The sequence below is a fragment of the Crassostrea angulata genome, chromosome 3 (assembly GCF_025612915.1).
Source record: "Crassostrea angulata isolate pt1a10 chromosome 3, ASM2561291v2, whole genome shotgun sequence".
In the NCBI taxonomy this organism is placed as follows: Eukaryota; Metazoa; Mollusca; class Bivalvia; order Ostreida; family Ostreidae; genus Magallana; species Magallana angulata.
The window spans coordinates 35,792,135-35,815,817 of NC_069113.1; the positions used below are offsets into that span (position 1 = coordinate 35,792,135).

Consider the following 23,683-nt stretch of genomic DNA (forward strand, 5'->3'; position numbering starts at 1 on the left):
GTTTTGACCAATTGATAAAAGTTTAAAACTGGATGACATTGTGTGGATTTAAGTTTTGTCAGTTTATACAAAGCTGTGAATTACAATTGGTTTGCTTATGAAATAAAGGTGAAAATACACAGTGAATGAAAATTAATATTATACCCTAATCAACTCAAAGATGACAAATGAAATGTGCAAGTACCTTCATTTGTAAAATTTCCAATCTATAAACAATTAATTATTTTTTAATTTAGAGAATTTATTTGCAAACTGCAAATAGCTACATATCAATATAAATATACAATGTGCAAGTAGATAAAACAAGTCTTTGAAAAAAGGACGGATTCAACTATGAGAAAGAACATGTGATGGTCTGATTTCAAATAATTTTTCTGTTTCACTGATCAGTCTGAGGCAGTACACTAGTATTTGAATTGGTTTATGCAGGTGTCCCGCATCTGACGATGAGTGGATTTTCTAGACTCTGTAATCAATAAGTTCTGTGAATTAAAGAAAAAAAAATTACCATTAGAAATATATCAAAGTTTGCTTCACATTAATGAAATGGTTTTAGTTATTCAATCCTTATTTTTCAAAGAATAAATAAATCCTCAGCTCCTTTTTTCCCTATAATTACACAGAAATCTTTTTCTAGAAATGTCAAAAATAATAAACATGTTTTCAGCATTTAAAATTTAGGTGTGCATACCGTATATCCATTTTTTTTCGCGTGTCACAAAATTTGCGAATGGGGAGAATGTGTAGCATTTTTGAATTAATTTGCGCCAGTCATTTTTTGTGATTTAAAAAGTTTCTAAATGAAAATAATGCAGAATATTATTTCTGCATATTCAATAATTTGCGATTTAAACGACATTGCGAATAAAGCGAAAATTAGATCATCACAAAAAATACCGCATATACGGTATCTGAGTTTATCTTTAATCAATTCTAACTATATGACAGTTATGTACTTGTGTCATGCAATGTATTAAATTGCCAAGAATTGCAAAAACCTTGACATTAAAAGTATGAATAGACATTTACCATTGGGATTGATCAGTATGCTGTCTGGGCGGCTCTCTGGGCCTCTTTACTTCTTCTTTCACACAACCTGCGATATCTCTCCAATTCCTGCATTCACAAAAAATACAGAATTTTATAAAGATGGTAAAAAGGCAAAACATCCATATTCTGTCCCAAGATATCCTCAATTCACATTTTGTATAACTACTGTACTAAATAATCATAAATACCAGGGTTCAAACAATGTTCATTCAAAAGTATGAAAAATTCCATTTGAAATGCCCCTCTAGCTTATTTTAAAGTTTTAATACACAGCTAAAAATAAAGGAGTCTGCGGGAATTTTGCATTGAAAAGTACCCGGACGTTAACATCAAAATATTGTGCAAGGTATCCTGTATAACATCTGAATGGAGAAAAAATGTCAACATTTCCCACCATAAATCTCTTAAAGAAATTTGTTCTGTTGTCCATTTTGTGTCACATACCTCGTCTTTCTGAGATCTGAGTGAATCGATGGCCGCCTCCTGATACTGGGGATCCTTGGAGGGGTCATCAACCAGGGCAGGGTTTGATATGTCCTGTGTACAGGAAGTAAAACAAAGTATAGAGGTACCGTACAATGCATGTTCTTGTGAGCAAAAATTATTATTTAAAATATATATAAAAGTGCTTACAAAGAAATTAAATAAACTTACATCTTGTGGGAAAAATCCTGTAAATGCATGTTTCCACAACTGCATAGGGTTCCTGTCAAAAAAACCCAAACATGTTAAGAAAAACTTCACTTTAATTTATACATGTACAGTAGTACATATACCAGGCTTATATAAACTCTTTTTTATGTCTGACAACATTAAATTTACATATTATGCTATATACCATATAATATATTTCATATAAGTATGAAATACTTAATATGCAGAGAGGAATGAGTTAACATCTGTTAACTTGACATACTGTATACAGGGAAATATTCGCCCCCGTTTTATTTTCGCCCCATTTGCCCTTGTTGTCATCGAGCGAATTTAAGACTGGGCGAATTCCGTTGTCTCAATTATTTCTTTCAAAGCACAACTGTGTCTGGGCGAATTCAAGACGGGGCAAAACTGTTTGCAAGTGTAGAAGGGCAAAAATTACATGGGGCAAAAATAACCCTGTATACAGTAGCTGGTAATACAGTTCATAAAATTTAATGTATTTTCCCTTTTTTTTCTTGATTATATAAAAAAATTTGAGTTTGTATGGAGCATATATGAAATTATAAGGAACAGCTTTTAATCAATGTAGTGTGGAATCCAAAGACAGAGATTAAAGATTTGCATGCCATTTCTTTGAACCTGTATTTTTAGACAGGATCAAACTTTTATTGGACAGGAAACACTTACTTTGCATGGACTCTACCAATGTCTTGTTCTGATAAAGGAGGAGTGCCTAGAACAATCATAATTATGTTACAAATACATGTACATTACATGATCTACATATATACATATGCTTGCATAAATATTTCTCAGCTAGCTAGAGTACAAATAAACCATAAATGTAAAAAAAAAATAATACATGTGTGTATTAAGTGGAACAGATGCACAATCAAACTAAATATGCAGAAAAGTATTTACGTCAATATGAACTGGCACCTGACTAACATTCACTTCATTTCTAATATTTATGGTACATGTACCGGTATATATGCTCTTAATTGTCTTTCCATAAATTAACTTTGAATTTATGACAAACAATAAAAGAAAAAAAAACAACTCTTTTTAATTTTTTTTCCCATTCCCACAGGTACAATGTAACAGAGATAGAACCAGACAACCACCTATTTGTTGTAAGGAGTCATGGCCTGCTGCCACCATTAGAGGTTTATTGTGGTCCACTTGGAGAGATTTTCTGTAACATTAAAATTGACAAATTTTAAAAAACTGTTACAAATTATTCAAATAAAGAAGAATATGTTTTTATGGCATTCACATTATATTCTGAAACAAAGATAGAATTCTTTTAGGCTAGCCAGGGCGGGGGTAAGGGTGTGGGGAGTAGGAATTATTTTTGCAAATTGTTAGTTATTTTGATGATTTTCTTTCTTTACCCCATGGTCGTCCCAAACAAATGGTGGCTGATTAGACCTCTCATCCTCATTACAAGCTGCTCTTGTTTAAGTCCACAGAACTGTTAATAAAACACAGAAAAGTATGACAATTTTCCATTCTCTTACCATTGAATAAAATAAATTAAATAAAAAAAATATATAAAATCTCTAATTACCTGTAATGTTGCCCCATTTGTGTGAGCAATGAATCTTAGTGTCTTGCATATAACCTTTCTCTTTTCAGAATCAAAGTCCTAAAATGACAATGAATATAAAAGACTTATTACAGGAAGTTTAGACAATTTCTTCCAGGACAGATTTCTACTTGCACTTTTTCAGTTTGAGAAATTGCATTTTTCAATATCTTTGCAGGCATTCTAAATTCAAAGTTGCAAAAGAACAGGTTAAAATATGGAATGTAATATATGGCAGTAAAAAATATGTTATCAGCAAGCCATGCCAACCACAAAGTTAATTTTGATCTCTATCAGGTAAAGATACAAGATCAACCTGTGAGCAAACCAAAACAAGTTGTCCCCCTTTTTTCAATGGAGAGCAGAAAAAAATCATTTCACTCATCCATGTTCCCTAGCTTTGAACTTAGAACTTACTTGGAACACATCATATTTTCCTCCAATGATTATCAACGGAATGAGGAAAGGATCTATCATTGCCTTGTCCTACAAAGAGTTAAAAAAAATATTTAATTTAGTTTTTCATCCGGTCTGTGCTACACAAAGATCTATCTCAAGGTTCATTTCATCCTCACTGAATCATAAAGAAATCAACATATAAGTATGAAAAAGAAGTCAGAGCTGTGTGCTGGAACTATAAATACAAATTCACAGTACACTAAATATAACTAGTACATTTATAGCTAAAAGTTTAACATTTGAAGTCTGAATGCAATCTTTTGTGCTTACTGAGTGTTCCTCCCCTACTCTCTCCCAAGCTTTCTTGCATAATTTCTCCTTCAGTCCGGGGTACTCCTGCTTCATCTCTGTCAGAATGTTCTCTACCCTCGCCTTTGCCGCTGCTAGCAGGGTCTCCAGGGTAAACCAGATCTCCGAGGGTTTGGACAAATCTACAACAATGGCTAGTGTGGTATGTCTGAAAGAGTAAAACACAAGAAGATGACATGGTGTGGAGTACTTTTGAAGTAAATATTAAACTAACACACTCAAAATTGATAAATTAGCACAATAATTATCAATCTTACTTTTCCACTGTTTAGTGTAATTATCACAGATTAGTGTCTTGCAGGCAAATTTGCTTTAATCATATGCAAGGGTGACAAGCAACAGTGCGCAACACAAATATGATAACTGAATTAAGTGCATTCACAGCAATTTTTCCTGAATTCAGAATTACGGTAACTTTAATAGTCAATGTTTGTGTTTATATATGAGGAGTTTACATGCTAGAAGTCTCTGTAATTTGGCAGTTGAAATTTATAGATTGCTCCATCGATCATAAGTGCTGCTATAAAAGAAATGAATTTCTTTCTACATACTGTAATGTGTCTGGATTCAGTGGTACTTCCATCAGCTTAGACAGCCACGTGCCTCCTCCTAGTTCCCAAATATGACCAACATCTTTAGCCTATGTACCAAAAATATCAAGATTTTATACAATCTTTTGGGGAAGTTAAGAGGAAATGACTGCTGCAGTAATTAGCATAAATGGAATGATCACAGCATAACATGCAAATTATGCAAGTTTAGAGGGAAAATTAAAACACCATATTACACAAATACACAAATAAATGAAACATGTACAATGTAGTTGGTCAACATATGCCTTAATTTATTCTTTAACCTTGAATGTAGAACAAAAGACTTTAATGACAAAAACTTACAATATTATGACCTTTGGCTCTCCTACCAAATGTGTATTCCAATGCTACAGTAGGTTTTGGTGCTTCATCTCTGAAACAGTTCAGAAATCATCCAATCAGATCAGTTATAACATTGTGACAAGCTTGATAACAATGATTAGGCTATATTTTTTTGGTTAACAATACTAGGGGTGTTAAAATATGGTTCTGTATTATATAATAAATCTTTCAAAATTTAAGAAACTTTTTAAGATACTGTGATAAAACCAACTTTTATTCAAGTGAGAGAAATGTCCGCAAGGTTTGTAAGAGTATCGTTGCAGCATTTTTTGTTGTTTTTTTTCTAGCCAAAAAATTAAGATACCAAAAATCAGAATCCCATAAATCACAAACAAGATCTAGAGTTGGTTTACAGTAATATACTAGGTTTTCGTATATTTTAGGCAACTGAATACATGTATGTTCTTTATACCTGTCCAAAAACCTCAGAATTATTGATGTTTTCCCCTAAAATGAAAAGAAGAAAAATCTTAAAATATAAAACATGAAAAGCCAACAATGATTACCGGTACAAAGAATATGTAATGCTATTAATCTTGTTTCTTTTTTAAGAATGTTTTCTTTATGTGTATCATAATGAATACAGTGTGTCTTAATTTTGAATTATTTTGCAAGACAAATGCACTTGGGACTTTTAGATTTGGTCAATTATTAATGTTTAGCTCAATGCACAAACATATAAAATGGCCATGCATATCGTTTTTATAAAGATCTAGCTGATAAACTCTAAAAATATTAGTATGATAAAATTAATAAAATTGATATTATTCCTTGACATATATATTGACTCTTAATTCGTAGTCAGATGATGAAACGCCAGAAGTTTTTGGAATATATTACCAAACAAATATTGCCTGGATGCACTTACTGAATTTTTACTTCCAATAAAAAAAAGAGCTGCATCTTCGCTTTTTGGTCCATCATCTGTAAAATTATTGTTCTATGGCATTTAGTTTATGGAATTAGTTACATGTTGCATTAAATATTAACATGGTTAAGGTTTAGGTACGAAAGCGGAATAGGGCCACATAAAGAAATATTTTTATCTCGTAATTACGAGAAAAGATCTCGCTATTACGAGTTAATTATCTCGTTATTACGAGAAAAGATCTCGTAATTACGAGAAAAGATCTCGTTATTACGAGATAATTTTCTCGTTATTACGAGAAAAGATCTCGTTATTACGAGATAATTTTCCCGTTATTACGAGTTAATTTTCTCGTTATTACGAGAAAAGATCTCGTTATTACGAGAAAAGATCTATATAAAATGGTGCGTTTCTGAAAAAGAATTCGACTGGATCACACTTTAAGTCTATCTTTTTCATTCCAGAAACATTGATTCAATTTTGATCAATATTTAAAAATAACAACGATCATTATTCATTAATTTCTACATATCAAAATGATTGGATTTGACATTTTATCTGGTATTAATAAAAGGAAAGAACTTTATGTAATTTTTCTATTCAACTTATATATATTATAATCCCACTCCGAAGTAAATACCAGGTAGTCCTATAGTCGTAAAAACACAGTTTTATTAGTTACAGATCACTTTAATGACTATATAGTTTCAGTCATGGATATGGATACACAGGATTTACCCGAATTTGTGTTTTATATGTTCATACACAACCCACGTGTATATTGAAAATAATTGATTTTATATAAACATTTTTGAGTCTGAAAAAAAATAACACGTATCCTTCTTAATTATTGACATATAGTTCAATGAATTTTTTAATCAATTTGCTTTGCTAATTCTTCTAAAACTCTTCTAAAACTGCTTGGTCCGATTTTATATCAAATTATACGTTTTAAACGATGATCACATGTGCTAAGTAAGTGTATATTAATAGACATTGCAGTAGTTCATACACTTTATATAAAAAGAATAGAATAATGAAACGCGCCATTTCTAAAATAGATCTTTTCTCGTAATTACGAAATAATTAACTCGTAATAACGAGATCTTTTCTCGTAATAACGAGATCTTTTCTCGTAATGACGAGATCTTTTCTCGTAATGACGAGATCTTTTCTCGTAATTACGAGATAATTAACTCATAATAACGAGATCTTTTCTCGTAATTACGAGATCTTTTCTCGTAATAACGAGATAATTAACTCGTAATAACGAGATCTTTTCTCGTAATAACGAGATAATTAACTCGTAATAACGAGATCTTTTCTCGTAATTACGAGATCTTTTCTCGTAATAACGAGATAATTAACTCGTAATAACGAGATCTTTTCTCGTAATTACGAGATAAAAATATTTTTTTAAGTGGCCCTATTCGTCTTTCGTATTTAGGAGAAATAATGAAAGACCAAACAATGTTTAAACCAGAAAGGCAGGCCCCTGAACAGGTCCAGTACAATCTCCAGATTTAGCTATATAGCTTGAATAAGCTAAAATAGCTTTATTAAGCTATTCAGAGTAGCTTCAATTAGCTATTTTGTCATACATTTTTCTTAAATGTGTAATTTTTTCAGTATGTATAAAAAATCGCACTTTAGTGCAGTGATAATTTTCAACTTTGAACTGTTCTGAAAACAATGCATGTAAAGATTACTCATAAGTTTGCATCTCCTTAAGAGACTTTGCACTAAAAGATTTGGGGCAACTGATTCATGACCACACAGTTACTTTTTGAATGAAATATAAAGGAGGCCAGTTATGGTGAACAAGATAGTTGATTGGTAATAATTTATCACAATGAGGAGAAATCATACTTATCCACGCCTCATTGCAAACAAAGTGGTGAACAGTTACCCAAACAATGGAAATATATTTTTTGCTTTAAAGTGTTTAAAAGCTGCAGTGTTAAATCTATCTTTAATTTGGGTCAAGTTTATAATGGTCAATGGCGCAAATATGAGTGGCAGGTTAATTGCGATTTTTCGTCCATTTCTTACAATAAATATTTTCTTAAAAAACTGCATATAAATAGCTTTATTAAGCTATTTTGAATAGCTTTATAAAGCTATATAGCTTTTTCAAGCTATATAGCTAAATCAAGAGATTGCACTGGACCTGCTGAACATCTAATGAGGTACTCTATCAATAATGCTTTACTAAAGTACACCACCAGCAAAGTAATTTAAATGTCACAAAATCATATATGTCAAAGAACTATATATGATAAGAGTTGAATTTGGCCCCCATAATTCGCCATTTTTAAAGTTTTTCGGGTACAATAAAATGTTAACTAATTTTTTAGAAGAGTCGATATAAAATATATTTTTCATCTATTTATTTGATTTATTTGCACTTACTGGCAGTATATGACGTCAGAAGTGACGCCATTTCAATAATTCAATCAAAATCAGCCAAAAATTGACATTTTTCTTATCTATTTACGAATGGAAAATATAGAGCGCATGCTTGAACAAGGAAAATTTTTTTGTCACGTATTAATCTTGGCTAGATACATCTCTGATTAAAATATTTTATTTGTTCAAAAATGCGCTCTATGTTTTCGGAAGGAAAAACTGCTTGAAAACAAGCTGTTTTACGCTAAAAATGCAAAAATGGCGGGAAAAGGTTGTCTTTACAATTTCATATTTCTAAATTGTGAGCACTTGAACCAAAATGAATATTATGCAAACACATCACATACATATCTGTACTAAGAAAACAAAGAATGATATTAAAATGATGATGTTCATTTTAAGGGGCCATTTTAGGCCCTTATCATATATAGTCCTTTATCAACCTTTTATTTTTTTTTTTAGATTATAACATATACTGTATACATCCTACATTAATTTCTGGTTGTCTTTTTATAGTTTAAATAAAACATACCCGTTTCTTGGGCTTGGTCAATAGCTACGTCCCATAGAAGTCTTTCGCCAAATCTGTTGGAAGAAAGAGTCTGATGATTGATGTCAGTTTTCTAAATGAAAGATTCTTTCCGAATTTCCTCAAGATGAAAAGTTGAGGATGAAAAACATTGTCCTCGAAAACAACGTACAGGTAAACAACATTTTCATCAACAATGCTTACCAATATGGGATTATCATAATTTCAACATTCTTACCCTTTAGACATTATGATCTTTATTTAATCCAATACTTTTAGTTTTATGGTTTCCAAGTCATGTACAAAAATGTTTACATGTCTGCAGTGAATATGACGTCATCCTTCAAAAAATATAAACGTTTCTATCAAATGCACTGAGTGTTGATATCTTAAAATATTTTTCATTTAAAGTTTTTCATAATTTGGTCATCAAATGACCCAAAAATGCCGGGATATTTTCATAATTTATCTTCGGTAAAATTATGAACTCCGAGTCTGTAATGAGTCAATATGGCGTCCGAGTGGAAACGTTTTCTCGAGGAAGAAGGATATGAAAAGTTTAAAGAGGCAATGCGTCTCTCAGACGAAGATTCAAAAGATGATCCAGAAGATGACCCATTTAGATCGAAATATAGATCAAGAGAAATTCTCTTGGAAGTAAAAGAAAAGCTAAAACCCCACCTAGAGAAGTTTCGAGAACAAGACCAGGAACTTGTATTTCTTGACTGTGTCATTGATCTGAGACTAGGCGTTAACTACATCGACACAGAAGAACTGCATTCAGGAGAGGAATACCTAATAAAAGTTATAGAGTGTACTGAAAAATACAAACTTGACAAAAACGCTGCTGACATATATTTGCATGCCTTAAACAACCTAGGAATACTGTGGTTTGGGAGAAGGAATCCTGAAAAAGCCCTTTCTTATTTGCTGAAAGCTGAAGAACTCTACTTCCAATATAAGAAAGAAGTTGACGGACCACCTAAGTTTGTGGCTGAATATTTGAAATCTACTGAAGATGAAAAAGAAAAGTTAGAGCATCTGAGAAATGCAAACTTTGAAAACTCCTACACCCATACCCTGTACTATATGGCTCAGGTTTATGCAAAGCTAGACGAGAGTGAGAAATCTGCCCTATGCTGTCATAAAACCTTACAGAGACAGCTGGATGCCCACAAATACACTCCATTAGATTGGGCAATAAATGCTGCAACACTCTCTCAATATTTTGTAACAAAAGATGAATATCCTCAGGCTCGGCATTGTCTAGCATGTGCAGAGGTTATATTTGAGGTGATGGTTTAAGAATTCTTATCAATTATCAATGTTTTTTGGTTTTCGGATATTAACATTAATTTTTTCAAAACTGTCACTGTCAGTTGAGCTTACACATGGTATATTAAAAAAAGGAAAGATATATAATTTATATTTGTGTAACAACAAACCGAATTCCATGTAATAAACACATCCTAATTCTTAAAATTCTAAACATTGCCATGATATCATGAAAATTGGTCATTGAATCATTTTATCGGTAGCCAAATCACAATAATCACAATCACAAAAAGAAGTAGTAAACTTATCATGTTGGTTTACAGTATAGAATATTGCAGATGTATAAATTTATTCTTAAACTGCCTGCCTATTGAGAAAAGTGTATAGCTTTACAGCATATAATCTGCATTTTTTATAATATATTTTTTTTTTTTTTTGCAGGAGATACAATTTAGTGAAAACGAAAATGTTTCAGAAGATGAAAAGGAAAAAGTTCAACAGGGTAAAGCAGACATACAGAGATGTTGGGCCAAGTATGGACTTGCATTGCTGGAGTTCTCTAAAGATCGCCTCTTAAAAGCAACAGAGGAAGATACTCCCTTAGATCCTGATGAATCTGAAAAAGAATTTGAGAAATTTAACCTTGAAGTTACTTCACGTGAAGAGCAAATCACTTGCAAACCAGTTCGAGATTTTGAAGAAGCAAGGAATGTGTTCTTACGAGTGCAAACTTGGATAAGTGGAGCAAAAGAGTTTTATGTATTTGATGGCCGATGTACAGATTATATAGAGCTTGTTCAAGATCACAGCAAAGCTTTTAAGCTTCTGGCATTCTTTGAACTTAATCTGGATCGTCAGTGCAAGATGCACAAGAGAAGAGCAGACATGTTGTTGGAGGTGTGCAATGAACTAAACCCTCAGCATTATTTGCTGATAGTCCGCCAGCTAATTTATGAATTGGCAGAAATTTACAGTGGAATAATGGACATTAAATACATGATTTTGAAGGAAGAGGGGGGACAACCTTCAATCCATGCAATAAAGAAGATTAACAGCTTGGCTCTTCAGAGCATTCAAAAATACCAAGCATATATTGATTCTTTCAAGGACAACAAACCAGATCTTCCAGATGAATACCCAGAACTTGATACCAGGCCGATACTTGTAGCCTGGTTCTGCATGGGAAGACTATATTCAAAGATTTTACCATTAAATGTAAGAGAGAGGCTGGACAACATCAAGAAAACTGAGGCATGTTACCAGTATATTATAGACTATTGTAAGAGGCATCACAAAGCTGCCGAGTGCATGCGCGCTGAACTGGAAGTTTGCGAGGAGATGGTGGCACTGCTGCCACTTAAAATGGAAAAAATAAGACAAGAAGCTGAAATTTAATGAGAATAAATACTCAACATTAATGTATATCAATTTTAACCAAAAATCTTGAGAGTCAATTTGTAATCTATTGCAGGTTTAAATTATTTATAGGCAATATTTATTTTTCATGTGCTTGATTAAAGGTGATGTAAAAAGACCAAAATTTGTTTTCTAAATTTGTAGACTTTTGTCTTTCTTAAGCCTTTGTCACATCTTGCACCAAATTACTAGTTCTGTAATTTCAGATGGCAATTGCTGCTCAGGTCAATAGAATTGGAATATGATTTACAAAGTTACAAACCTGGCTCTGTATCATTGATATTTAGTTATGGTATCTGAGGGTGGCTCACTACACCTAAATATATTTTCTCAGATCAGCAGAAAATCAAACTCGATGTGGAAACAGTCACAGTAGCTCTCGATCACAAAAGTATTTTCATGTTTCTATGCAGTATGTTTGGTTTATAGAATAACCTTCCGTTTTGCAGCTTGAGCTTTTTAGAAAAAACAACAAAATTTTCTTCTTTTTTAAAAGATTTTTCATTCAGAAATTCAAAATGATATGACATAAATGAATTGATTGGGGTTTAACAGTCATGATATTAATGCCCTGAGATAAACATCAGTACACATACCATGTTAATTAATTGTAAAATGTGCCTAACATTAACAATAACTTAACTAATTAATCCTTCTTGGAAATTTAATAACTCAAAACTCTTCCATCAATCATCTTGAGTACAACTTAACACAACAAAACTCAATGTATGTCAACATAAATTTTTCTGCTGCTTTAACCCTTCTGGAATATAATACACAAAATAATCATACATTAGGTACTAAGTAATTCTTTAAGAAATTAAACAATGCTGTTAAATTATGGAATTTTCATAAAATACATGTATACACTTGTCAATTGGATGAAATAATATATGATTTAATTTAGTTTATTGTAAATATCAAATAATATCAGTTTATATGTAGATACACATGTAAATAGTTAAACATGATTTCAAGGTACCCAGTAATTTTTTTCATAAAATTAACATCTATGCACCAACTATATATATTATACAGTGTAAATATTGTCACAATTGGGCACAATCATATACATCATATTAAAAATATTGCTAATAAATTGCATAGTCCTTCAAAAAGACATTTTCAAAATTAAACTAATATCAAATATGATTTACACAAACAATTTGGTTTTAAAGGCGAGAAAATAATATATCCAGTACACCCAAAAGAAAAAATTATTGTACAAATTAGTTTCCAGAAATGAAAATGATAGAACACTTGAGCAGTTACATTAATTTATTGCAGTGATACATACAGAGTGCATGCATCAGGTGCTGGCTGCTATCACGGGTAAGAAATGATCAGATCTTTGAGTTGCAATGAACACAAAAGGGTAGATACGCCAATCAAATTACGGAGATGTCAATCTGGGGGAAGTCATCATGGACAGGGGGGTAGAAGAACGGTTCCTTCCTCGGGCAAGTGGTCTCGGAGACTTCCTTTTTGTTACAGGAAATCAACTCAAATTCCTTGGTGAGACAGATGGATATTTCATACAGTAGCTGCTTCTTTGTTTTTTCCTGAAAATTGAATAAAAGACATAAGCACATGTATTTTAGAACATGATTTGTGGATGTCTCAAACAAGAGTAGTATACATATCAAGTCACACTTAAGCAAATATGATTCCTGTTTGTTGAAAATTCAAGTTGGTGCAATAGAAAATGTCATCAAAATTTATCCTCAAGAGCTTATCTATACAATGGAATTTGACACTTCCTGGTGAGTTAGATGTAAAATTTTCAACTACATATTGAACTTGCCAATCTTTTAAAAACATTAATAAAAAAAAAACTCTCACCACTGGGTTTCAAGTAAATAAGTCCAAAAGCACATTAAATTAGATAAAAAACGGCAAGCTCACATACTTCACTCTTTCCTATTACTTGACAATGATACACATAACGAATGGCAGGTTATGCATTAAATACAGGTACACAAAATAAACTAATAAAGAGCATAACTCTTGAACACACTGTATTTTAGATACCTACAAAGTTTCTGGAAATTCCGTGCAGCTGTTTAAGAGGAGTTGTGCTAACAAAAAACAGGACTGATGGACGGAATGACTGACTAACGGACAGAAGGGTCAAAATCATTAAACTGAAATGTGGTGACTTTCTTTAACATTGCACATGTACAGAGATCTTGTATAAAGAGAGGCCAGTGAATCTGACAAGGTGTTTCCAGCTATGACGTTCACATACATTTACCTTGTCATAGACACACTCAATCACTGCATCCACTCCCAGTTCCCTCTTCACTGCTGCCTCTGTTTCGTTGATCTGAAAACAAATCGGAAGTTTTACTTCATCAAATCAGAATCTTAATAATACATTTTTGTAAAAGGGTAAATTGATTTAGAGTACATTTGAATGACTTAATTGAAGTTATCAATGTAAAGGTGTTACACAAGCTAAAAGTATAGTGTATAATGTTTGCAAAGACAGCAAAATACATGTATTCTGAAAACTGTCACGATGGACAAGTTAATGTCAGTTAACACAATGACTACATAATGTTTTGGCTATCTAATTTAAGAGGTATTTTATTCAAGTATATAGATACATTGAAATGGATTGAACAGCAGGCATAATGCCTATTCATGTTCTCTCCTGAAACTAATGTATGTTTACCAATATTACAAGTACATTGAATTTCTATTGATAAATCTCATATCACACGTTTTGGCTATCTCATGATATCCTGGTAAAAAATAAAATATTTTGCTTGGAGTTAGATTCGAAACTTTAAGGTTGGACAGATGTGCTGTATTCATAATCAAAATGTCTACTTACCATATATCCTGCTGTTTTACTGGGTAAAATCCCTTGATTCACAAGAATCCTAAAAAATCAAAAATTTTTTTGCACAAGAACAGTTAGCATGGCAAAATTAATACAGAAGATCAACATAATCCAGTTAAACTACCGGTAACTATATAAGCTCGTTCATTTTCTATCTTACCTTGAAATGTTGTACTTTGCATGCAGCTTGAGTCCCATGCCAAAGTATTTCAGTTCGTTGGAGGTAGCAGGGAGGGAGGTAGCACAAGTGCCATGTTTACTCCATTCATGTTCCCTACAAGACAAAGGTTTTCTTTATTTTAAGAAAAAGTTATTAACTTGATTCAATTCAATACTCATGCAAAATCCTTATCTAAACCAATTAAGAATTTTATATACATTTACTCAATTTCTGTCATTATTATATATTGAAACTTTAGTCCTTTTTATGGCTTAAAGACCTACCAGAAACTGTTTGCTTTGGTATCTGGATATAGATTTGGCCAATACTTCTTCAACTCTGGTACCAGTGGCTGAAATCAAAACAAAAATTTACAACAACTGTTATTTAGACACCTATAGATTACTTGCACTTCAAATATGAATACTACAAAACGACATGCACATTCTCTTTTTAGTATGGGTTGAATTTATACAAATACATCATGTATCCCTATCAAATTTCTTATCCTAAAGATATGAAGCAGTTTCAATAAAAACTACCTCACAATGTACTAAACTTAATGTCCTCTAAATTAAAACTTGTAACGGTAAGTACATATTACTGGAACATGTATATTTAGCTATACAGCTGGGTAAGTAATAAAACCAACCAGAAAAAAAATTGAAATGATTTCTCTTTATTCATGTCTGGTGGATCACTACAACATACCTTTATATTCTTGTCATTCTAACAATATGGTATCATCTTTGAAACAAGAGAATGATAATGATTCTTAACTCACCATCACATTATTGATGTCAAAAGGCCATGATCCATTGCAATTCTCGGGTCCTTTAGATTCAGTGTCTGATGATGGCCTGAAAGGATAAAAAAAAAGTTCTAAAAAAAGCACATGCAACCCTTGGGACAAAATTGAAAATTACATGTATAAACTTCATCATATGGGCACTAGGCTAATATGCAAAGGATTATTAAGATATCGAGCTGACGATTATATCTCCAAGGTTTCCGCAAATAATTGGCCAATCAAAATACTCTTAAATTGTAGTTCCAAATATATTTATTGATAACCAGTGCACCAATTCGAGTTTGATATCTATGACACAAACAGAATACCAAAATAATTTGGAGACCAATATACTCTAATGACCTGATCTCATAATTAAACGGCGCAAATCAATTGGCCTTGGGGTAATTTCATCCTAACAGGATACCCACCAGATATGAAGTCTGTGGAGCAAAGAGTTTAAATTAGAAGATACATGTATTGAGCAAAAATATTTTCCTGTGTCTAGAGAAGTTTACCCTTGACCTTTGCCCTCATGACCTGCAAATCAACACTTTGGACGATTTGATACCTGTGTACTAAGTTTTGATGTCTATAGACCAAAGAGATATAAAGATATTGACAATAGAAAAAACTTAGTCTGCATGACTCTACAGGTTGATGAACATTCTGCAAAGTTGACATTTTACCCTTGATCTCATAACCTCAAAATCAATGGAGGTCACTTACCGTACTCTCTATGGCTTACCAGTGTACCAAGTTTTACATCAGTCAAGCAAAATTTGATTGGAAAATCTGTAGGACAACCTACATGTGTATTACAATATGGCTCCTTTTTGCCATATTTAAATTCAATTTGATTTAATCACACATACACTAGAGTAAGATTTACTAAATCTGGGTTTACTTAAAATCAGAACACACAGTCCAAAATGAAATACAATATACATAAAGATAAAAAAATACTTGAGAGGAGACAGAATGGAAATATGAGGAGGTTGAGCTAAGTGTGAAACTGAGAGTACTAACTTGTGACAAAATATGAAAATCTGTACTATGTATGTATATGCATTGCCAGTCCCAGTTATTCGTGTGAAAGGGGGAATGGGAATGGTGTACATCAACTAATACAGTATCCCATATTCTTAATGGCCCAGAAAATTTAATCATTAGTAGTTAAATTAAATAGTTTAATGAGGATAATTTTTTTTTGTAGGCCTCACAATGTAACAACCCTCCCCCATCCTTTCCAAAAAAAAAAAATAAATAAAGGTGAGGTTTTTTTTCTTCTCATTTACAGAGAAAATGATTATAATACCGGTATTAAAAACTTCCTTTTTTTAAACTTAGAAAACAGATCTAAAAAATTTCCTGATACATTTGACTCCTGTTTACTTGAAACTAATCTAGTAACTGGTTTAGTTTGAACTGTGAACAACAAATTAGGTACTTCAGATAAAGTACATGTATCATAAAGCCTCAAGTGTTGGCAAGCGATCAACATCCCTGTATATTGTACTAAGTACAAAGACTAAGAACACTTCACAGTGAACCTTATCTGTCTCCTTTCAACACTTTATACAACATTAAAACATATATGAAAATAGACATGCTCTGAACATTTTAACTTAAGAAGTATGTTTATTTATACCAACAGTTTCTGTACAACCAAGATTCCTAGTACACTATTATCAAATCATGTTATCTCTAGGGAAGAGTTTCTGCCTTTCATTTAATATATACAATGCACATTTATTCATGTAGAAACTTAAATCAGAGTAAACTGCTGATATGAGAGAGAGAGAGAGAGAGAGAGAGAGAGAGAGAGAGAGAGAGAGAGAGAGAGAGAGAGAGAGAGAGAGAGAGAGTGTGATTACTTTTAATTACATTTTCTAACATGTTTTTAAAAGTACAACTGATAATGAATCCTCTCCCCATGGTTTTTTTCATATTCAATTCCATAATCACTGTATGAATACACTTGCATGGAAATAACTCTCTCTCACCCAAATATACAAGCTTCAGAACACTACTACATGTACTACCTATATAAATGTACTTACCATAAACCATGTATCCCCCATCCCACTACAGAATCTGGTATGAAGCATGATTTGTGCTGCCAAAATAAAAAAAGAAAAGATATTGAATTAAAAAGCAAGTTTGAGGTGTACTTTTTATCAATTTCCCTACTATATCATTGCTATTTAAGCATCAATTTAGTCATATTCTGATGCAATATCTTTATTAGATTATTGTTACTTAATTATGATTACATCAAATCATATATCTTGACTGGCTTGTCATTTTCTGTAAGGTTACACTGTAATATAAAGTCTCCTTGCATCACCATAGTCATTCTTCATGCATTCTTTTAGTTTGCATCGTTATAAACTAAACAACGAAACACAAGTGAATAAAATAAAATAAAGAAGTAGGAGGATATTTAAAGGATAAAAGATTCTCTTTCATTCTTATCTTCATTGGAGGGGGGGGGATCAAAAACTTCTTAGTATTTTAAAAATCACAAAGGTGATAATTGTACATTTATTCTAGTTTCTTTGGTATTCAAATTCAGAATTCTCATCCTATTTTTAAAGTGAAAGCCAAATGATGTATGTAACAATAAATGGTTTCAGTGTAATACATAAAAGAGTTGTATGATGTACCTCTGCGCATACAGCTATTGGCCACTGCTGGGCAAATGTGAAATAGTTCCAGTCCTTTGCAGAACATCTGAAACAAAAAGAAAGTTACTTTGAAATTACATCCAATAAATCATTTTCAGTCCAGATTGAAATTAATTATGGATTTATCAATCAAAATTAATGTAGTCATCAATTTACAAGTTAAATCCAGCTTTTCCAATTCAAAATATTGCATGTTCAAAGCAAATAGTTATTGTTCAGTTTATTGCTTTATTGACAATTTCAATATATACTGGCTCGTAAAGAACATCTGGCATGCATGGAACATATACATGTATATGCAATGTCATATTTTACTTACATGCTCATCAGGCAAAAGAGAAAAATGGCCAACATTTGACAAAAATCCATCATATCAACCTGATATCTGGAAAAAAAAACCAAAAGCAGCTAAGCATATAATATATCGCATAGCCCCCTAACTCCGTCACTACCCTAACTCCGTCACTTTCGGGAAACCCCTCGCCGTTTGAAATCAAGTACGATTATGACGTCATTTTTTACACGTCAAAAATCTTTAATCAAATGTCAACAATTTGCAACGGTTAAATTTAAGAATATGTCAAAAAAATAACAGAAGTAAACCATGTTCATTTTATGCACCATTAATTGTGTAAAATCAGCTAAAACTTTTTCAAGGGTGCACTAAAATATCGATATTTCTGACATGCGGGCCCATTCGATCATTTACGGTGGTCAGCCATTTTTAGAGAGGTCAAGATGAAACATTTCACATGTAATACAATTTTGATTAAGGTAATTAATACATTTTTTTCAGACCGCAATAGCCTTTATGCACTACTCTTGATGGTAACGTCAAATCGTTCATGCCGATACTTTTGCCCTATACAGGGTATATAGACATATCCGGTATATCGCTATTTAAAATATGCTACATTTCTAAAAATGTAATAAATAAATAATTTAATAAGTAATATATTAATTAATAATATAAAATATTTGAAATATATAAGGACATAAATCAAACGGCATCCATAAATTCTGAAAAGGCCATTGTGATTGTTGTTACATGGACCCATTTTTTATTCTGGCGATCATTTCATTTCGATGAAATTAAATACAATTTAAATTGTATGCATCATCTTTACTTATTATAACTTGGCCTAGATACAAATTGAGTTTTAACTAAATTGTTAATGTGTCTTCATTCCCTGCCATATCATAGATCATGTGGGTGACGGAGTTAGGTTCATAAGTTATGATAGCACGTGTGATAAACATCGTATTCAGAGGGCTTATTTGAATAAAAATAAAAATATTTTTGTTAATAATTTTATAAATTATATTGTTTCAGATTATATTTAGTGATTGCAAATGATAAAAACCACAAAAAATAATTTACAGAGAAACGCTGGATGTTTTCTGCTTATGGTGACGGAGTTTGGGTACTCAGGGATAATACTAAATAATACTTTATGACAGTTTTATAACCTCTGAATTTTGGACTGACTTCTTCACCCAATCTTTATGAGACAGACCTTTATTATCCATATCTAGAAATTCTTTCTCATGCATAACTTTAGCTGCTTGTTTATGTGTATAAACTTGTTATTTAAGCTGACAGAACAGTGATAAGAAATTTAATTCTATTGCATGTAGACTCGAAGTGCTCACAGTGCAATTCTTATTCATCATACATATACATTTATTACATGTACCATGTAAAGTGCAGATTACTTTAAAGCAATTTCATGTAGAATATAATCACACAAAACAATCTTTTCCCCTCCCCTGACCCCCCCCCCCAAAAAAAAAAAAATCCAAAAATATGTTTATGCAGCAATTCAATATATAAAGTTTTCATTGTTATCTATCACGCAAAAACGACATTACTTACAAGTAAGGTAATGAACATACCTGCTAACAGTTTTCAAAAAAGTTCTGCGCCTTCCACGAGATTTACGTGAATGACACCAAATCTTTATCCTTGTTTATAGTTCAATAACATAAACATCACATGACTTGCTTACGACCCTTGGCTCTCCGGAGATCTATCTTGCTTTTGTTATCGGCGCGGACGGGGGTTTCTTTTGAAAAATAAATAAATCAAAACTTAAGATATTAAGTTAATGACAATTACATTCTAGGCTTTGGTGAACAAAGGCAATATAAAAGTAACAGTTGTTTGTCTGTCTGTGTATTTACCATTGGTTTATTTTGCCTCTTAAATTAAAGATCACGAAAAGGAAAGATAACTCTAATTTCAATGCAAAAAAACAATTAGGAACCGGAGTGAGTTATCTTATCTTAGCACCGCGAGGGGTCGCCACAAGATAACGCGGTCCAACATAAACAGCTGATATGGCATCTCTACACGTTATCATGTATATCAGCATCATTATTATAGTAGATTTTAGACGAGGTACATGTATTAAGAAGACAAAACAAAGGCAATGGCGAAAAATTATGGATCGATGACAATCCCTCAGCTCAAATTAGAATTAGATAAGTTTGGAGCAAAGAAATCGGGACGGAAAAGAGAACTTGTTGAGAGGTAAATATTCACGTTCATACCTCCTCTTGATCTTGAGTGTTTGCTGTGATATTATGCATATTCTATTCATAAAAACCTAGATGAGATGAGTGGTAATGTAAATACTCTTTTTAAATTAAGTGTGCTTGTATGATCGGTCAGAAAACAAACAAGCAGCACAAAAAACGATGTTTTAGTTTCACTCGAATTTCCTCGCCGATAAACTAGTTTTGACGTTTGCTATCTTTCATTCAAGTTATACTGAGATAATGGGGATTTTATTTAACATATTTAAGAGGTATTTTCTTTGCTGTTTAGAAATTAAAATTTGTCATATCTCAAATTTGCATTTACTTAGTGTTTCAAACATTATAATTTACAGACTTGAGGCATATGCGCGTAATGCACATTGCTCTAGAGCAGAACCAGCTGGTCAGGATTACACCATGGATTTACCTGATCCTGATTCCTATCAAGACCTAAATAGCGATAAAAGTTTTCCTGGATCCCCATTGAATGAAATAACCACTTACTTGTCCCAATTCAACAAGAACATTGAATCCAAGGCGAAAAACTTGTATAATGACGGATTTATTAGATACCTCAGGACAACTGAGTACAATTCGCTCTGGTATGTTAGAGGTGCCATAAGAGCAGAAATGTCCAAATCTATTGTGTACATTATAGATATTGAAATTGGTCAAGATGGAAATGTATTAAAATGCCAATGTGAGTGTGCAGCTGGTATGGGACCATTTGCACATTGTAAACATGTGTCAACAGCGTTATATGCTTGTGCATGTTTTAAGCAGCACGGCAGTATAAAGACAGAACAAACGTGCACCCAAAGATTACAGACATTCCACAGAGTGAAGCCACATAAAGGTTCTCCGATGAAAGTCGTGAATTTAGATATGCCAGGATGTGATGAAGTCTGTAATTTACCAGAGGGGTTCGATCCAAGGCCAGAGGAATTCCGAAACCATCCAGGATACAAGTCTTGGTTTCAAAATGTATGCTTGTCATTTAAGGGCATAAGTAAAACCCCAATTTATCAAACATTTCCTCCAGCCAATATGACAGGATTTGATATTGACCATGATTATTTGCAGTATCAAGGAAGTTTTGAATGTCTCCAACAATTGAATGTTACGAAGATTTCGGAAGAAGAAGCCAGGATTCTGAACATGAAAACAGCCGATCAAGCTTTAAGTAATTTGTGGCATGAGGAAAGGTGCAAGCGCATCCATTCATCAGTCTTTGGGAGAATATGCAAGATGACAGAAAGAACGAACCCAGAAAAGTTGGCAGAAAGTCTAGTCACTAAGGCTCTACGGCTTCGTACATCACCAATCCTGCATGGACAGAAATTTGAAAAAGTGGCAGTAAAAAAATTTGAAGAGATTACTGGACAAACAGTACATCCCACCGGTATATGTGTGAGCCTAGCACACCCTTACTTGGCGTCATCTCCTGATGGGATCATAGACGAGGACACCGTTGTTGAAGTTAAGTGTCCGTATGTTGCTAGAAATAGCATGATTACGAGACAGACAGTTCCATACATCCGTCAAAATGGTACAACGTTTTCACTGGACACCAATCATGATTACTATTACCAAATTCAAGGACAGTTATTCTGCGCAGAAAAACAAAAATGTGTGTTCATTGTGTATACTTTTCTTGATATTTTGTTTTTCACAGTTGACAGAAATGACAAATTCATATCAGAGATGTTAAAGAAACTGGATTCCTTTTATGAGAAATGTTTTAAACCTGCACTTTTGGAGAAACGTTTTTTCAAGTCATATCAGGATTGTCATTGTCAAAAATAAATTTGTTCTAACTTTCATTTTACTTTCATTTATTACTAGTATACAGGTACAATGTATTTTACATTAAGGTAAAACAACAACATGATTGCAAAAGATAAATTTATCTAGGCATAAGAGGGAACAATGCAAGTTTTAAAATTGCACAGCATAAAACATACAAAGGTTATATGAGAAGACAATTTAGTTTCTGAACTATTCATAGGTTCAACTAAAATCTTGAAAGTTTTGGCAAGTCCAATGATGCGCTCAATGTGAACTCTTTTACTGGATATCTTTCGATCTTGAATAACAGTTGAACAAGACATTCTGTTTTTCTTTTTAAAAAATGTGGGCATGTTTATCTGAATATTTCTATGTACAAACATATCCTGAACATTAAAACCTTTATCGGCCATAATCGAGTCTCCAGGATCACACAAATTTAACAAACTACTTCGCTCTACAATTTGTCTATCACTTGTTGACCCACCATAAGCTGGAGATACATATGACACAAGGCCACCAGGAGTTGCACCAACTAATATTTTGACCGTGTTCTTATTTTTATAAGTCGAAAAAGTGGCTTGCTGAGTTTTTGGAAGTTTTGGTTTTTTGATCGGACATTCAGTTCCATCAACTATAACTCTAGTATAAGGAAATTTCAATTTAAAATCTGATGGACAGAAATAATTAACAAGGGATTTGGGTGGCCATATGTCTACTTCTCTCCACTGCTTTGACATAAAAAGAATCCATGTATAGAATACATTTGACACCGTTTTTTCTGAGACATTAAATAATCTGGACAAATCAAAATTAGTTCTATGTCTACGCAGTTTGATAAGAACAAGGAAAAATTGATCTGGAACGCTGATATTTGTAACCTTGTGATAGATGTAGTTCAAACAATATGCGGCTGGACCTAGGGTTCTTAAAACCATATAAAATTTAACATATGTTTCAAGCCCTGTATAAAAGTGAATGCCAGCATCGTCTTTCTCAAAATTATCAATACACATTGGTGGAAATGTAGGTGTCTGGGTTTCAACATTTAAATAAAATTTCTGTTCTTCGCTTGAATCCTCGTCAGTGTCATTCTTGGTTGGAATGCTTTCAATGACAATTTCATCTGCAACATCAATATCGTCTTGAAAATACACTGTGCCTTGACTTTGATTCTCGGTGGTATTAATCTCGATTAACTTTCTCTTCACCCCCCTTGTCCTAGCTCGGCTAGCCCTAGCAATATCTGCGGGACTTGCAGGATCTATCCACTGGAAAATGCTTGGGATTGCTGTTTTTTTCAGGCGTCTGCTTAATGGTGTGGTTCCTAAAAAAGTTTAAAATTTCTATAAGTTAAAATACCTTTAGTAA

At 32.6% G+C, this 23,683-nt stretch overlaps 4 protein-coding genes across 6 annotated transcripts; 2 read left to right on the forward strand and 2 right to left on the reverse strand.

Annotated features, from left to right (window-relative positions):
* Positions 1-220: 220 nt before the first annotated feature.
* Positions 221-9,186, reverse strand: LOC128176362 (cytoplasmic dynein 2 light intermediate chain 1-like). Of its 2 annotated transcripts, none has more exons than XM_052842627.1 (16): positions 9,043-9,186; positions 8,808-8,860; positions 5,867-5,922; positions 5,411-5,445; positions 4,960-5,029; positions 4,615-4,703; positions 4,025-4,211; positions 3,713-3,781; positions 3,278-3,355; positions 3,102-3,181; positions 2,832-2,902; positions 2,395-2,440; positions 1,705-1,756; positions 1,495-1,587; positions 1,030-1,116; positions 221-466 (listed from the first exon to the last, which is right to left on the reverse strand). In XM_052842627.1, exons 1-15 carry the CDS (start codon positions 9,051-9,053, stop codon positions 1,042-1,044), a joined length of 1,065 nt encoding a protein of 354 aa, XP_052698587.1. In that variant the 5' UTR covers positions 9,054-9,186; the 3' UTR covers positions 221-466; positions 1,030-1,041. The 2 variants fall into 2 exon arrangements, with proteins under 2 accessions (XP_052698587.1, XP_052698586.1); XM_052842626.1 differs by having other exon boundaries at positions 221-482.
* Positions 9,187-9,285: 99 nt separating this feature from the next.
* On the forward strand, positions 9,286-11,619 carry LOC128176361 (KIF-binding protein-like). Its single transcript, XM_052842624.1, has 2 exons — positions 9,286-10,097; positions 10,521-11,619. The coding sequence occupies exons 1-2, from the start codon at positions 9,315-9,317 to the stop codon at positions 11,472-11,474; spliced, it is 1,737 nt and encodes a 578-aa protein (XP_052698584.1). The 5' UTR covers positions 9,286-9,314; the 3' UTR covers positions 11,475-11,619.
* A 1,172-nt stretch (positions 11,620-12,791) lies between these two features.
* LOC128176363 (ribonuclease Oy) lies at positions 12,792-20,183 on the reverse strand. 2 transcript variants are annotated; one of them, XM_052842628.1, is made up of 11 exons: positions 20,168-20,183; positions 19,880-20,049; positions 18,303-18,368; positions 17,963-18,029; positions 17,357-17,412; positions 15,288-15,363; positions 14,788-14,855; positions 14,504-14,617; positions 14,335-14,383; positions 13,750-13,821; positions 12,792-13,057 (listed from the first exon to the last, which is right to left on the reverse strand). In XM_052842628.1, exons 3-11 carry the CDS (start codon positions 18,353-18,355, stop codon positions 12,884-12,886), a joined length of 729 nt encoding a protein of 242 aa, XP_052698588.1. In that variant the 5' UTR covers positions 18,356-18,368; positions 19,880-20,049; positions 20,168-20,183; the 3' UTR covers positions 12,792-12,883. The 2 variants fall into 2 exon arrangements, with proteins under 2 accessions (XP_052698588.1, XP_052698589.1); XM_052842629.1 differs by lacking the exon at positions 20,168-20,183 and having other exon boundaries at positions 19,860-20,152.
* Positions 20,184-20,248: 65 nt separating this feature from the next.
* On the forward strand, positions 20,249-22,338 carry LOC128177502 (uncharacterized). The gene is made up of 2 exons (XM_052844223.1): positions 20,249-20,516; positions 20,878-22,338. Exons 1-2 carry the CDS (start codon positions 20,416-20,418, stop codon positions 22,328-22,330), a joined length of 1,554 nt encoding a protein of 517 aa, XP_052700183.1. The 5' UTR covers positions 20,249-20,415; the 3' UTR covers positions 22,331-22,338.
* Positions 22,339-23,683: the final 1,345 nt, after the last annotated feature.